Genomic DNA, 15,436 nt, shown 5'->3' with positions numbered 1-15,436 from the left:
GCCTGGAGGGAGGCGGGCGAGTCCAAAAAAGGTTGGGAAACACTGACTTAAGTTTCTCTTTCAAAAAGGAAACGTGGGTTAAAGCGGCGCCGCCGCCCCCACTCACTTTCCTGCTCTGGCTTCCCTAACAGTTTTCCGAGTTGCGTCACTGGATCCAGCCCCCTTTTCCACAGGTGACACGGGGCTGGAGGGAGGGAAAGAGGGCTTTACGTCGCGCACAAAGGCAGCCTCCTAGAAGCGCTCTGGGCCGGCGCCGTTTTGCCGAAGGCACCGGAGGACCCCCACCCTCAGCTCCTTCAGAAAGGAAGCCCCGCCCCTCAGCTCCCTACGAGGCCAGCCGCTGCACGCACGTGCCGGCTCGTCATCGGCTCCGTCTGTTTCCAACCCCCCTGCTCGCCTTCGCGCAAGCTCAGTCGGGCCCCTCAGCCGAAGCAGCGGAGCCTCTCTTTGCCGCCTCTTCCTTCTTCCCCAGGTCTCACTCCGGTTTGGGGCTTCCTCTTCCCGTTTTATATTATACTACACCTCTTTCAAGCCTCCTCTCAATTCACTTGGGACAGCGGACGAGGAGGAGGCCGGCATGTCCAGGCAGCAGCAGCAACAGCAGCAGCAGCAACTCCCGGCGACGGCTCCTCAAGCCCCGGGCAACCCTACTCCCTCACCGGCCTCGGCCGCCCTCCTGCTCCACCCGCCGCCGCCTCCCCCGCCGCCGCCCCCTCCTCCGCCCGCTATCGCCGCCACCACCACAACAGCCGCCGCCGCCTCAGCTGGGCCCATGCCTGCCGGGAGCGGCGGCAGCAGCAGCAGCAGCAGCAGTGCCCCGGTGCCCTTCCCTCACGGCGGCGACCCAGCCCTGAACGAGCAGGAGAAGGAGCTCAAGCGGCGCCTCAAGCGGCTCTACCCGGCCGTGGACAAGCAGGAGACGCCGCTGCCGCGCTCCTGGAGCCCGAAGGACAAATTCAGCTACATCGGCCTCTCGCAGAACAACCTGCGCGTCCACTACAAAGGTAGAGGGACGGAGGGAGGGCGAGGCCGAGGCCACCGCCATCCCCAGGCCCCCTCCGCCTCTTCCTCCGAAAGGCAGGCTGAGAAACTCCCAGGGAAGCTCTGAACGTCTCCCCCGAAACCGTCGGGAGGCTTTGGTTGTTGCCTTTCTCCGCCGAGGTCGGTGGACCCTGAGCCTAGGCTTCCTTCCCGCACCCCGCTTTCTGAAGACCGCACACCAGTTGGGCCAGTACATATTCCCCTCCCGTGACTGGAGCGGAATAGCCCTTTCTCTTCTTCCCCAACCCTTGTCGTTGGAGGAGTCCCTCAGTCCCTCGCTTTGCTGCCTCCTCCCCCCCCACCCCCAAAGCTTGGAGGTTCCCCGGCAAGGGGGAGGGAAAAAATTGAAACTTACACTTTTGTGCGTCCCTCCCGGCGTGACGCTGCACGCTGACGTCACGGGGCTGTAATGGTGGTGTGCCTCGAGATTTTTTTCATCAAACAAGTGTGCCTTTGCCCAAAAAAGGTTGGGAAACACTGGTCTAGATGTCAAAAGGTGCAGGAAAATAGGCATTCCAATGGGCATCCTGGCAGGGCCATAACATTTTGAGGGCACATTGTTCTCATTGCACATTGGGGTGCAAACAACTGCAGTGTGGCGCTCCTTGGGCGAGTCAGGACCCAGAATGCGCAAGGTTCAAAAATGCACAGGGAGCCTTCATGAATGCAAGCCCCCTGTTGGAGACGTTCATCCAGTGGCTTAGCATTGGTTGCCAGTGCCCGGGGCAGGTAGGTGAGCACACACACCCAGGGGTATGCTGGCAGGTTGCCCACCTCCCCACTGGAGCAAAGTGCCACCTGCCCACCCATACAGGGGAGAGCCCGGCCAGCCAAAGTGCCCCTTTGTAGGCAGATCCCACCCCCCAGTGTGGTGACACCTGTGGAGGGGAACGCCATCCCAGGCTGCGCTGGGGGTGCCTGGTTTGCTCCTCCTAAAAATTGTGCTTCTGGGGCCGCAGCACCCCTGACACACACACACACACACAAATGCTACACCCCTGTGTCCATCTTTCAGTGTGTGGCGGGCAGTGAGACCAGCCATGAGCACATGACAGAGGGGGCAAAGCTAGCTAGTTTTTCAAAACTATAATTTGTTTACATGGCACTATACCATGGATAGGAATGTGGGTGGCCCTGTGGGTTAAACCACAGAGCCTAGGACTTGCCGATCAGAAGGTCGGCGGTTCGAATCCCCGCGATGGGGTGAGCTCCCGTTGCTCGGTCCCAGCTCCTGCCAACCTAGCAGCTTGAATGCACATCAAAGTGCAAGTAGATAAATAGGTAAACGGCGTTTCCATGCACTGCTCTGGTTCGCCAGAAGCGGCTTAGTCATGCTGGCCACATGACCCGGAAGCTGTACGCCGGCTCCCTCGGCCAGTAAAGCGAGATGAGCGCCACAACCCCAGAGTCGGTCACGACTGGACCTAATGGTAGGGGTCCCTTTACCTTTATACCATGGGTAGGCAAACTAAGGCCCAGGGGCCGGATCTGGCCCAATCGCCTTCTAAATCCGGCCCGCAGACGGTCCTGGAATCAGCATGTTTTTACATGAGTAGAATGTGCCCTTTTATTTAAAATGCATCTCTGGGTTATTTGTGGGGCATAGGAATTCATTCACTCCCCCCCAAAAAAAATAAAGTCCGGCCCCCCACAAGTTCTGAGGGACAGTGGACCGGCCCCCTGCTGAAAAAGTTTGCTGGCCCCTGCACTATCCTATCACCACGTTCCTTCTGCAATTCATGACACACTTGTCAGGAAGAAATCCTGCAACTATATGTGGGATGTGAATGGGGGGAAATGTTGCCATGAGAGTAATTGGTCTGGGTTGCAAGCAGCCATGAAAATACAGCGGGAATATGAAAGGCCTTTCCCAGCCCCAACAGCACATTTCAACTTCCTCAAAGTTACTTTTGCTCCCAAATTATTTGCAGGCGAAAATTCAGCAGCGCATAAATACTTACCGAGTGCAAACTGGTTGCAGTTTGTTAAGAATTCGGGGAGGTAAAAAAACTCAGGGATGAGCTCCCTCACGTCCGTCATGTTATCTCTTGAGGCCGAGTCCCAGGTGCTCTTCATGCTATGGAACATTCTCTCGGCAACATCAAAACCACCTCCCTTGGTTGGTGGGATGAAAGAGAGAGCGACAGGGAAAGTTGCAAGGTTGAATTAGTTTCCGGCCCTCTTTGAAAATGTGTTACCTACAGGGGTTGATGATCACTGGCTGAGAAACTCTCGTTTCTTTGGACAGAGAAAGATGGTGCCACCAGCTGATGCCACCCACAAACCTGATGACCGGCACACTACTCAAATTACAGACCCTCCAAGTGTCCATATTGTCCAGGGACAACCCTGGATTTACAGAATCTGCCCCGGTTTCTGGTTTGATCCTGGAATGTCCCGCTTTTAATCCCTACTTTCATCAGAGGAATGTTGGAGGGTATGGAACAGGATGTCCTTATTTACATGGGAGAAATGTTGGAGGGTATGAAATCATAGGGGGCCCTTAGCCCACCAGGGCCAGGGCCTTCTCAGTGATGGCTCCGACCTGGTGGAATGCTCTGTCCCATGGGACTAGGGCCCTTCAGGATTTAACCTCCTCTTGTCAGGCCTGTAAGACAGAGCTATTCCGCCTGGCCTTTAATTTGAATTCAGCCTGATCTTCTATTTCCCTTCTCTTCCCTCCCCCTACCCCTTTTATGAAGATCCCACAGCTAATTCTCCCCTGGCCAGCTAGCCCTGGGGATTATCTAATGCTTATTAGATGTATTTCCCCTAAATTGATTTCTGAACTTTGAATTTTATTGTTATTCATGTTTTTATACTGTATTTTATGCTGCTTTTGCAATTAAGTGTTTGAAATTTGTTGTTAGCCGCCCTGAGCTCGGTTTTTGAACCAGGAAGGGCGGGGTATAAATACAAATTTATTTATTTATTATTATTATTAGCGAAATGGAAAATTCCTCCTGACTTTGCACCAGTTGTAACTTTTGATGTCATTTTAAAACAGTGGGAAGGGAGACGTCACAAAAGGTAAGAGGGGAGTAAAGGTAAAGGTAAAGGGACCCCTGCCTATTAGGTCCAGTCGTGGCCGACTCTGGGGTTGCGGTGCTCATCTCGCTTTATTGGCCGAGGGAGCCAGCATACAGCTTCCGGGTCATGTGGCCAGCATGACTAAGCTGCTTCTGGCGAACCAGAGCAGCACACAGAAACGCCGTTTACCTTCCCGCCGGAATGGTACCTATTTATCTACTTGCACTTTGATGTGCTTTTGAACTGCTAGGTTGGCAGGAGCAGGGACTGAGCAACGGGAACTCACCCAGTGGCGGGGATTTGAACCACCGACCTTCTGATCGGCAAGCCCTAGGTTCTGTGGTTTAACCCACAGCGCCACCCCTGTAATTTCAGCTCTGGGCTTGGCTGGGCTGCCCAGGTCAGATTTTGTACTTAATCGCAGGGAGTGATGTCTGCTGTGTGCCCTGTCAGTGCGAAATACAAGAAGCCGTACTTTCAAGGTCACTGCGAAGTTAATCATTAACAGGCATCAACCCTCAGAGTCAAATTTCAGTGGAAAACTGAAGCATGTTAGTAGACAGGCAGACCATATTTAGAAACCAAAAGCTAACAAGTTTCTCCTTGAAGTCTCTCTTCGAAACGTGTATCTCATCTGCATACACACGGCTGTGCTTAGACTGACACTTCTTCATTTGCTTTTACAGCTTTTATGAAAGGTGATGGTAACCTCCAGAGAAACAATGTGATTCGTAATAAAAAGGTTACCTGTATTAAATAAAAATAATATCTACATAGGAAATGTTGTTAGTGCCGCAAATCCGGTTAAAGATATTACCATCTAGAAAAATGTAATTTTTTTGCAGCTGTCTAATGCATTTTGGAGGAAGTAATATCTTTTTAAACATAAGCCTGTATTATTTATAAAGAAAGCAATAACTGATTTGCAGTATTTCTTATATTAATAAATGTATTTGCATATATTTATATCAGAATTAGTCGGCTCTCCTCCTCTCGGAATGCAGAAAGGAAGAACGGGAGAAAGCCCCAAACAACTTTATGAGCTGTTAGCAAAAACAAGACCAAAAAAAACCCTCCTGCCTCTTCTCTCCTCAATTCAAGACATGTGAATTCAGGGCTCTTCTAGCCTGCAGCCATTGCGTGGACAGGCGGAGTCCCCTAGATCCCGGGTGCCCCCTCCCCCGTCATAGAATCATAGAATCATAGAATCATAGAGTTGGAAGAGACCACAAGGGCCATCGAGTCCAACCCCCTGCCAAGCAGGAAACACCATCAGAGCACTCCTGACATATGGTTGTCAAGCCTCTGCTTAAAGACCTCCAAAGTAGGAGACTCCACCACACTCCTTGGCAGCAAATTCCACTGCCGAACAGCTCTTACTGTCAGGAAGTTCTTCCTAATGTTTAGGTGGAATCTTCTTTCTTGTAGTTTGGATCCATTGCTCCGTGTCCGCTTCTCTGGAGCAGCAGAAAACAACCTTTCTCCCTCCTCTATGTGACATCCTTTTATATATTTGAACATGGCTATCATATCACCCCTTAACCTCCTCTTCTCCAGGCTAAACATGCCCAGCTCCCTTAGCCGTTCCTCATAAGGCATCGTTTCCAGGCCTTTGACCATTTTGGTTGCCCTCCTCTGGACACGTTCCAGTTTGTCAGTGTCCTTCTTGAATTGTGGTGCCCAGAACTGGACACAGTACTCCAGGTGAGGTCTGACCAGAGCAGAATACAGTGGCATCATTACTTCCCTTGATCTAGATGCTATACTCCTATTGATGCAGCCCAGAATTGCATTGGCTTTTTTAGCTGCCGCGTCACACTGTTGGCTCATGTCAAGTTTGTGGTCAACCAAGACTCCTAGATCCTTTTCACATGTACTGCTCTCAAGCCAGGTGTCATGTTGACTAACGACTCAAGACAGCGTGCTATGGGATTAAATTGGCCACAACTTTATTATATTTCAGATGTGGGTAGACCTTGGCTCAGGCATTGGGCGTTTATCCCTCCCCAGTCTCCAGCCGGGGACCTAGGGAACATCAGGGTTATCCAGTGTGTGGGGAGGTGATGAGCCGGCTCTGAAGAACATATGTTCAAGCAGAGACAGCCGCCCTCGTTACGCCGCCGCCGCAGGGGAGAGCAATGACGACCTCTCGGCGTACGGTCAACGCCTCCCCTCAGAAAACCCCTTTAACGGGGAACCCTGGTATCGCCGCTACAAAGAGGAAGATAGACTAAAGGATTCCGCCCAAGGCCTGATACCGCCAAAGTTGTGACGTTTTGCTACGGGAAAGGCAAAACCTGCCAATGCAGGGAAATTCCTTTCCGGCCCTTTAACAGCGACCTTGACGTAGCAGCGCCCACATACCTGTGAAGAAATGTTAACCTGCAAAATAAGACTTAACTGAGGGTGGGTACGATGGGAGAAGCTCTGGAGCCAACTGAGGATTCCCAGGTAAGATCCTCCCTCTATTGTGTGGGCAGGTAATCCCTCCCCTACCTGGCCTGGTCTCCTTGGCAACCCTTCCCCCAGGCAGGATTGGACAACTGACTGAGGTAGGCGGAGACCTCCAGGTATCCCACCTGGGGAAGGCAAAGCCAAGCCTGTGCTGATGGAGCTGCTCCAGGTCCAGGGGCTGCGTGCATCCACGCAAAGGGCGCCCCCTGTTTTATGCAGGGAGTGGTCATTACTTATTTTAGGAGGAATGGCTGCAAAACATTCAGACTCTGGGCTAAAGTGGCTGGCAGACACATTTGCATCCCCAGACTTGGATAAGCCACCCTCTCCAACCCTCTGCAACGCGGGGAGGAACCAAGGTATTTCTTCTTGTTGGGAGGAGCGCAGAGAGAAGAAACATCACGGGGGACTTGCAGCAGCACAAGGTTACACCTTCATCTGCCTCAGCTGCAAGAAAACATGTTGTTGTTGAAGAAGAAGAAGAAGAAGAAGAAGAAGAAGAAGGAGGAGGAGGAGGAGGAGGAGGAGGAGGAGGAGGAGGAGGAGAAGAAGGAGAAGAAGAAGAAGAAGAAGAAGAAGAAGAAGAAGAAGAAGAAGAAGAAGAAGAAGAAGAAGAAGAAATAATAATTCTGGTCCAAACTGGAGATTGAAGAATGGTGAGATATCCTTATGTGGAGATCTGAAGACCCAAGGATTACAAATTTGATTAAGGTGAAAGTTGGAGCTTTGGGGACATTTGGACTTGAAAGGAGTAAGAAACAAGATTTGGGCTCCACTTTTAAGTATGGAGGTCTGGCTGGAAGAAACATTGTCCCTATTGGGCCAGAGCGTCTCCGAGATCTGCTGTTTAATACTAAGGACTATCAAAAAAACCGGCAGAGAGGAACTGAGAGAGAATTAAGAGCCTCGGACGTGAGATCTCCAGGCTGATAGCAGATTAAGATTGATGGACATTTGTTGGGGATTGAAACCGGGAAAGGGGATGGGGTGGGGTTTGGGGATCCAAGTTATGTATATAATTATACATAATTATAATCCATTTTTCTTCTTTTTCTTCTGTTTTGTTATTAGTAGGAAAAGTGGGGAATTCGTGGAAGGGAACTTGGGTCGACTTTAGAAAAAGGATTTAAGAATGAGCATTGATGTATAAATTTTGACGTTGTAAAACTGGCTTTTTTTAAAAAAATGAACTAAATACAAAAAGGTTAAAAATTGGGGATAAGAACTTGCTGAACCAACAATTCGAATTGGAATATAAGAAGGGGAGGTGTGGGGAAGTCAGGGAAATATGTTATAGAAAAATATGGATTGTAAACTGTTTATGTTTTCTTTTTTGTTTTTTGTTTTTGGTTTTTTAATGTATTAAAATGGAAAAATCTCAATAAATATCTATTAAAAAATAGAAGCAATTCTTTGGGGGGAAAACATTCACTTCATTTTAATATCACAATATCATAAAAAAATTAACAATTCAATGTACAGATAAGCAAAAATTAATTGCTTTTCAAAGTCGCATGTACTAATATTATTGGTTTAGAATTAAACTCTTTACTTATTTTATTATTTACTTTACATACTTTATCATTTAAATGCAGCCCATCTGATTGGGTTGTCCCAGCTGCTCTGGGTAGCTCCCCACAAAAAATTAAAAACATCAACCATTAAAAACCTCCCAAATCGGTCTTTATAGCTACAGCAACCTTCCAACAGTTTGTACCGAGGCCCAACAGAATGGTCCTTCATTGTCTCCCCAGACAGGTCCCAACAAACAGTAGCATGCCCCAAGATTTTCCAGTTTGCTACACCTGTGGCTTGGCAACCCTCCACAAACACGCAACTGATGCCAGAGTTGGTCAAGGGACAGTCAGCACTGGGGGGTTGGGATGGCTTAAGTGCAGGATTTGATCATCGTATTCACAATTTTGGCTGCAACCAGCCCTGCATGGAAGTCGACTGCCTACCTGCAATGAGCAGAAGATCTGGTTGAAAGGCTCCATGCGAACCAGGTAGGAGGCCACAATGATTGCCGAAGAGTAGTGGGTGCAGTAATGGCACTGGGCTGAGAGGTTACCTGCAAATGTGGATCCATTAGCTATTTTGCAAACTACAATTACCACATGTGACATTCAAAGGCCTGCCATACCTTGACTGGCCAGATCTCAATTGCACCAGCTCTCTAGGAGCTAATGGCAGTCATAAGCCTGAGCATAGGACAGCCCAAGGTCTTCCCTTTAAAAATATATACAGTGGTACCTTGGGTTAAGAACTTAATTCGTTCTGGAGGTCCGTTCTTAACCTGAAACTGTTCTTAACTTGAGGTACCACTTTAGCTAATGGGGCCTCCCGCCACCGCATGATTTCTGTTCTCATCCTGAATCAAAGTTCTTAACCCGAGGTACTATTTCTGGGTTAGCGGAGTCTGTAACCTGAAGCGTCTGTAACCTGAGGTACCACTGTATTTGCCTTTCATAAGCTTGGGAATATCTGCTAGCTAGTGAAAGATGGGCTAAAAATTTCAGAAGTCAATAAGTTCAAAGAAATGCCCGGAAGAACTGTGATCCAAAGTGTACCCCACATTTAGGAATGGCAAAGGGGTTGCAGGGCCAGCTGCAACATCCTTCATTTACATTAGGAACTGACATATGTGGTGCTAGAGTGCAAAAATCCGCTTGGTGCCCCCCCCCCCTGCAGGTTGCCCAGAGTTGTCAACCTTTTTTAAAGGATTTTTTAGGGGAGTCGTCAACCTTTTTTAAGGCAACGTGCTTTGGGCCGGCCGTTGATGTTATGTATTGAAGTATTGTGTATATAGTTTTCACTCAGGTCCACATAAGTTAATTTAGGCGGGAAACCCTGGGCTGTTGTTGTTGCAATGTTGACAGCCGGCTGCCTATAAAAACAGGCTGGCTGAGCTGTTTGTTGTTCAGTTCAGTTCCAGCTTACTTAAAAAGAACTACCTGGAGAAATCTCTGTGTCGTCTGCTGTGTCTACCCACTACTTAATTGTTGAGGTGCGCAGGCAGGGCAGAGCAGGGTACAGAGGCCCTATGCCAATCCCAGGCACGCAGGAGGACAGAGCCAGCCGCCAGCCACCTCAATGCCTTGCTGGCTTGCTCGCCCCTGAACTTGCGGCACAGAGCTGCCCACAGCAGAAGAGCCCACCACGGTGCTCTTCCCCGGGCTCAAACTCTCGGACCCCGGACTCTCAGCTTGGTGTCCCTGAGAGCCCTGCACCTCTAACACCTATGGTTAAGACGGCCCTGGTGGTGGAACACTGAAGAGCAGTCTGCTGAAGAGACGAACCAGGAGGTGCTAGAAGCAGGGGGGTTGAGTGATCAAGGGGGGGAGGTCAGGAGAAGGAGGGCCTTCCAGGACAAGCTTAGAGGCTGAGAGCCACAGTATAAGTGCAGACTCAGATAGAGAGGAGTCAGAGGTTGGCAGAAGGACAGTTCCAGTCCTGATTTGCCTCCCCCTTGATGACACCCCAATCGAGGAGAGTCCTGCATGTTGCCTGAGTACTGTATTGGGCCAGAAAGGCCCAGAGGAGGAGCCCAGCCCCTCGACGCAGCCTTCGTCTACCTGGTAGGGATCCAGAGAAAAGGCTAGAGAGGGAAGAGTGGAGCTAGTGGTCAGGTTCAGCGACAGCTTAGCTGGATTATGGTGAACCAGAGGACGTGTCCAAAGGAGGGCAACCAAAATGGTCAAAGGCCTGGAAACGATGCCTTATGAGGAACGGCTAAGGGAGCTGGGCATGTTTAGCCTGGAGAAGAGGAGGTTAAGGGGTGATATGATAGCCATGTTCAAATATATAAAAGGATGTCACATAGAGGAGGGAGAAAGGTTGTTTTCTGCTGCTCCAGAGAAGCGGACACGGAGCAATGGACCCAAACTACAAGAAAGAAGATTCCACCTAAACATTAGGAAGAACTTCCTGACAGTAAGAGCTGTTCGACAGTGGAATTTGCTGCCAAGGAGTGTGGTGGAGTCTCCTACTTTGGAGGTCTTTAAGCAGAGGCTTGACAACCATATGTCAGGAGTGCTCTGATGGTGTTTCCTGCTTGGCAGGGGGTTGGACTCGATGGCCCTTGTGGTCTCTTCCAACTCTATGATTCTATGATTCTATGACTCTGCTGTGTTGTTATTTTCTGTTAATAAAGAGCTAATTGTCTCCTGTGTGTGTGCCTGTCCTGTGGATGACTTGTCTCCTTGACAGCTCCTTGACAACTTATTGCCTAGTTCAGGGGTTAGCAACCTTTTTCAGCCGTGGGCCAGTCCACCGTCCCTCAGACCATGTGGTGGGTCGGATTATATTTGGGGGGGGGGGAATGAACAAATTCCTGTGCCCCACAAATAACCCAGAGATGCTTTTTAAATAAAAGGACACATTCTACTCATGTAAAAACACACTGATTCCAGGACCATCCACGGGCCGGATTTAGAAGGCGATTGGGCCACATCTGGCCCCTGGGCCTTAGGTTGCCTATCCCTGACCTAGTTATTGCTGGTGCAGTACCACATCATAACCACATTATATAGTATAAAGTTGGGAAGAAACAGGAGTTAATTTATAATTATAATTATAATTTATACTCCTGGTTCTTCCCAACATATACAGAAAGTGGGGGTAGAAATGGGACAAATACCTTCACTCTTCTCTACTTCTTCATAACGCTGGAGAAATTTCCTTTTCCTCTCTCTGGTTTGTGCCCCCATGGGCTTGGTGAAGTCGCGAAAGGCGCTGGGATTGGTAAGGTCCAGAGTCTGGCACGTAAACACAAATAGATCTTTCTCATGTAGCCAAAACACAGCGAGGAGGCAACGCTAATCCCCGACAAAGAAGCCCAATAGCAATACTCCAAAAATCCCCCCCCCATTCCGCCTATGAAAGAATGGTAGGCTTGGAAGAGTGAAGACTCACCTTGATCTCAGTTTCAACCACACAGTGGGGAACTGTTTTATAACAAGGGTGTCTCTGGATCTTAAATTGAGGCTCAGCCAACAAAAAGTAATATTTAGAATATACTGGACCCCATTACAGGACACAGGTGGCACTGTGGGTTAAACCACAGAGCCTAGGACTTGCCAATCAGAAGGTCGGCAGTTCGAATCCCCGCCACGGGGTGAGCTCCCGTTGCTCGGTCCCTGCTCCTGCCAACCTAGCAGTTCGAAAGCACGTCAAAGTGCAAGTAGATAAATAGGTACCGCTCCAGCGGGAAGGTAAACGGTGTTTCCGAGCGCTGCTCTGGTTCACCAGAAGTGGCTTAGTCATGCTGGCCATATGACCCGGAAGCTGTACACCGGCTCCCTCAGCCAATAAAGCAAGATGAGCGCCGCAACCCCAGAGTCGGTAACGACTGGACCTAATGGTCAGGGGTCCCTTTACCTTTTACCTGACCCCATTACGTTTGTTTTATAAAGATATCTAAGGTATCTAATGGTTGGAGATGCAATAGGGATAATGCTTCTCTAAAACATATGTTTTTTCATTGTCCTATATTGAAAGATTTTTGGCAGAAGGTAACTGAAACCATCAACAGAACTGTATGGAACAACCTTACCTCTACAGAGCAAATTATCCTATTGAATTATATGCCCAGCACATGGAGCCTTACAAAAGGACAATATGAATGGACTTTTCATGCCCTTACCAAGGGAAAAAGACTGATACTGATGAATTGAAACAATAAAAATGTGGCTCCCTTCTACGATTGGATTGAAGACCTACACAAACTTGCAACATATGAACAACTTGCATATAAACGCAGACTCGCCGTGGACAAATCCAGTGGCATTTGGCATCCATTCTACAAATACTGTAATAGGTTAGGATCTGGTGAAGTACAATAGGTAAAGGTAAAAGGACCCCTGACTATTAGGTCCAGTCATGACCGACTCTGAGGTTGCGGCGCTCATCTCGTTTTACTGGCCGAGGGAGCCGGCGTACAGCTTCCAGGTCATGTGGCCAGCATGACTAAGCCGCTTCTGGCGAAACAGAGTAGCGCACGAGAACACCGTTTACCTTCCCGCCGGAGCGGTACCTATTTATCTACTTGCACTTTGACATGCTTTTGAACTGCTAGGTTGACAGGAGCAGGGACCGAGCAATGGGAGCTCACCCCATCATGGGGATTCGAACCGCCAACCTTCTGATCGGCAAGTCCTAGGCTCTGTGGTTTAACCCACAGCGCCACCCACGTCCCATGAAGTACAATAAGAACCTTGTAAAATAATGCAGTTTTGGAACCCCCCCCCCCCCGTCCTCTTTGTTTTCTCTTCACCATGTCTGGTGCACATATAGTTATGTACTTTTTGAATTTTCAATAAAGATGCTGGTTTTTTATAAGAAAGAAAGAATGACGACTCACCTGGGAGTGATAGTCAGCAAGCACCCACGGAAACACTGGGTACTGCATGAGGTCGCTGTAGGTGCGCCCGGCCAGAGTGTTCAGGTACATGAGGTAGTCAAAGTTGCTGATCTCTCTCCTCTGCCATGACACAGAAGCAAGGATTACTGACCATAGAAAATCTCCACTAACAGTTACGTCCTCTCGGAGAATGAAGGTATCATTTTCTAACACGAATGGGTTCTGGTTCTGGATGTGGCTTCTTCTTGGAAAGAGGTTCTATCTCACAGACCTCACATGCTTCATTTCTTTGATCTCTCACCTTGCCAGGAGGGTCTACTGGCCCCACTCTCTGGGATTCAGTGATCTGCTGTCTCCGCTTAGAGAGGTTCCATTTGGCTATTGTAGCTCACAGCCAGTGACGGACCTAGTCACCTCCGTCAATTTGCCTAATCATTAAAGAAAAACCCTACACAACCATTTAAGTTAGTGGCCGTCGGGATACCTCCTAGAAGTGAACTCCATAAATCAATAAAGCATGGTATGAAGAAGCTTCTTTTGTCCTCCTTCAGCCTACCAAGGAAGTCAGGAACAGTCAATGCCCTGCAGGCATAGGCAAACTTGGCCTTCCAGATGTTTTGGGACTACATCTCCCATCATCCCTAGCTAACAGGACCAGTGGTCAGGGATGATGGGAACTGTAGTCCCAAAACATCTGGAGGGTTGAGTTTGCCTATGCCTGGTATACGGTGATCATTATTTACGCGAATATGCATTGTGAAGGAAGTTACTCATAACTGATTGTCCGTTTCACACATTGTAGTCTGTGCATGTTTATTTTAGAGTGGCTTATAGGTTGCTTAGGGATGCGGGTGGTGCTGAGATTTTTAAAAAAAGGAAATAATTTTATAAGTTGTGTGTCTTCGTTTCTCAACCTGTGTTGTGTTATTTTATGCACTGTGACTTGCTGCTCGTTGGTTTCAAAGTTAGTTTGAAACCAGGGGTTTCCATTTCTTTACCTGCCACTTCAAGAGCATCGTCTTCTCCCTTCCAGCGCTTCTCCTGCAAAAAAAGGAAGAGGAAAAAGATCACGCTGAGAATTTCTGCTGTGACAAAGGAGCAGTGGCAAAGGCCAGGACAGTGGAACCTTGGTTCCCAAATGGCTTAGTTGCTGAACAAATCAGCTCCCAGACACCGCAAACCCGGAAGCAAGTGTTCCGGTTTGCGAACGTTTTTCGGAAGCGGAACATCCGATGCAGCTTCCAATTGAGTGCAGGAAGCTCCTGCAGCCAATCGGAAGTCGCACCTTGGTTTTGAACTGTTCCAGGAGTCGAATGGACTCCCGGAACGGATTACGTTTGAGAACCAAGGTACCACTGTATCAGCTAGTTGTGCTTACTTCTTTTTAAATTTATACCCCACTTTTCATTAATTGTGGCAGCATTTGCACTTTGGAACTTCCTGCCTATTGAGATCCACTTGTACTCTTTTCAGAGCTTGCTAAAAACATTCTTGTTTAGAATGCCTATCCAGATGCTTAGAAAGTTAATTTTAATCTGTTATTAAAGTTTCAACTTTAGTATGCTTTTGTATGTGAACTTTTCTTGATTCTGTTGTCTTATCTTTTTGTAAACCACATCGAGAGTTTTAAAAATCAAGTATAAATTTTATGATTATTTTTTTTTAAAAAATTGTTGCATAGCAATAGTTTGGACATGACTGAGACCACTAATGGTCCCCCCCCCCCAAAAAAAGAGAGAGTTACAACACAGGTGAAATGGGACAACCAAACCTCTGTACTGGAATAGTCACCATTGCTGGTGAGCAGGGGCAGCCCAAGGCATATTGCCGCCTGAGGCAAAGGACAATATTATGGTTCCCATTCCATGTGCAGACGCTGAGCAGGTTAATGTAGAAAGTGGAAGGCAGGTTATACAGCACACAGAGCACTGTGTTCCAACAAAGAGGAATGGCCGGGGGTTTATGCGCCCATTTCACAGCTTCTGCCACCCGAGGCAGCACCAGCCCTGCAGGTGAGAGAGCATTTTCCTCTCCCACCTGAACATTTTTTTTTTCAGGAGGTAGACAGCGCAAAAGTAGAAAGCAGAGGTAAAACTTGACAGCCACCAAATGAGCACTGTGCTTTATTGATATTAATTAATGCATGGAGAAATGTTGGAGAGTATGCCTTAGGGACGTGGGTGGCGCTGTGGGTTAAACCACAGAGCCTAGGACTTGCCGATCAGAAGGTCAGAGGTTCAAATCCCCATGACGGGGTGAGCTCCCATTGCTCAGCCCTGCTCCTGCCAACCTAGCAGTTCGAAAGCACGTCAAAGTGCAAGTAGATAAATAGGTACCACTCCGGCGGGAAGGTAAACAGCGTTTCCGTGTGCTGCTCTGGTTCGCTCGAAGCGGCTTAGTCATGCTGGCCACATGACCCGGAAGCTGTACGCCGGCTCCCTCAGCCAATAAAGCGAGAGGGGCGCCACAACTCCAGAGTCGGCCACGACTGGACCTAATGGTCAGGGCTCCCTTTACCTTTACCTATGCCTTAGTCCACATTGGTTTTAT

The 15,436-nt window shown here is 48.7% G+C and overlaps 1 protein-coding gene across 2 annotated transcripts in view; it reads right to left on the bottom strand.

Annotated features, from left to right (window-relative positions):
* Positions 1 to 15,436, bottom strand: part of WDFY4 (WDFY family member 4) — a 202,852-nt gene that overhangs the window by 25,811 nt on the left and 161,605 nt on the right. For both annotated transcript variants that reach the window (XM_082222996.1, XM_082222997.1), the window contains 5 exons: positions 13,885 to 13,927; positions 12,887 to 13,006; positions 11,165 to 11,282; positions 8,487 to 8,596; positions 3,003 to 3,156 (listed from right to left, as the gene is read on the bottom strand). In XM_082222996.1, the coding sequence (XP_082079122.1) occupies positions 3,003 to 3,156; positions 8,487 to 8,596; positions 11,165 to 11,282; positions 12,887 to 13,006; positions 13,885 to 13,927 (545 nt within the window). The remainder of the gene's footprint in view (positions 1 to 3,002; positions 3,157 to 8,486; positions 8,597 to 11,164; positions 11,283 to 12,886; positions 13,007 to 13,884; positions 13,928 to 15,436) is intronic.

This window comes from Podarcis vaucheri (assembly GCF_965113315.1).
Source record: "Podarcis vaucheri genome assembly, chromosome: 5".
Classification (NCBI taxonomy): Eukaryota; Metazoa; Chordata; class Lepidosauria; order Squamata; family Lacertidae; genus Podarcis; species Podarcis vaucheri.
The sequence above is the reverse complement of the archived record's forward strand: the minus strand, read 5'-3'. Positions and strand labels throughout refer to the sequence as shown.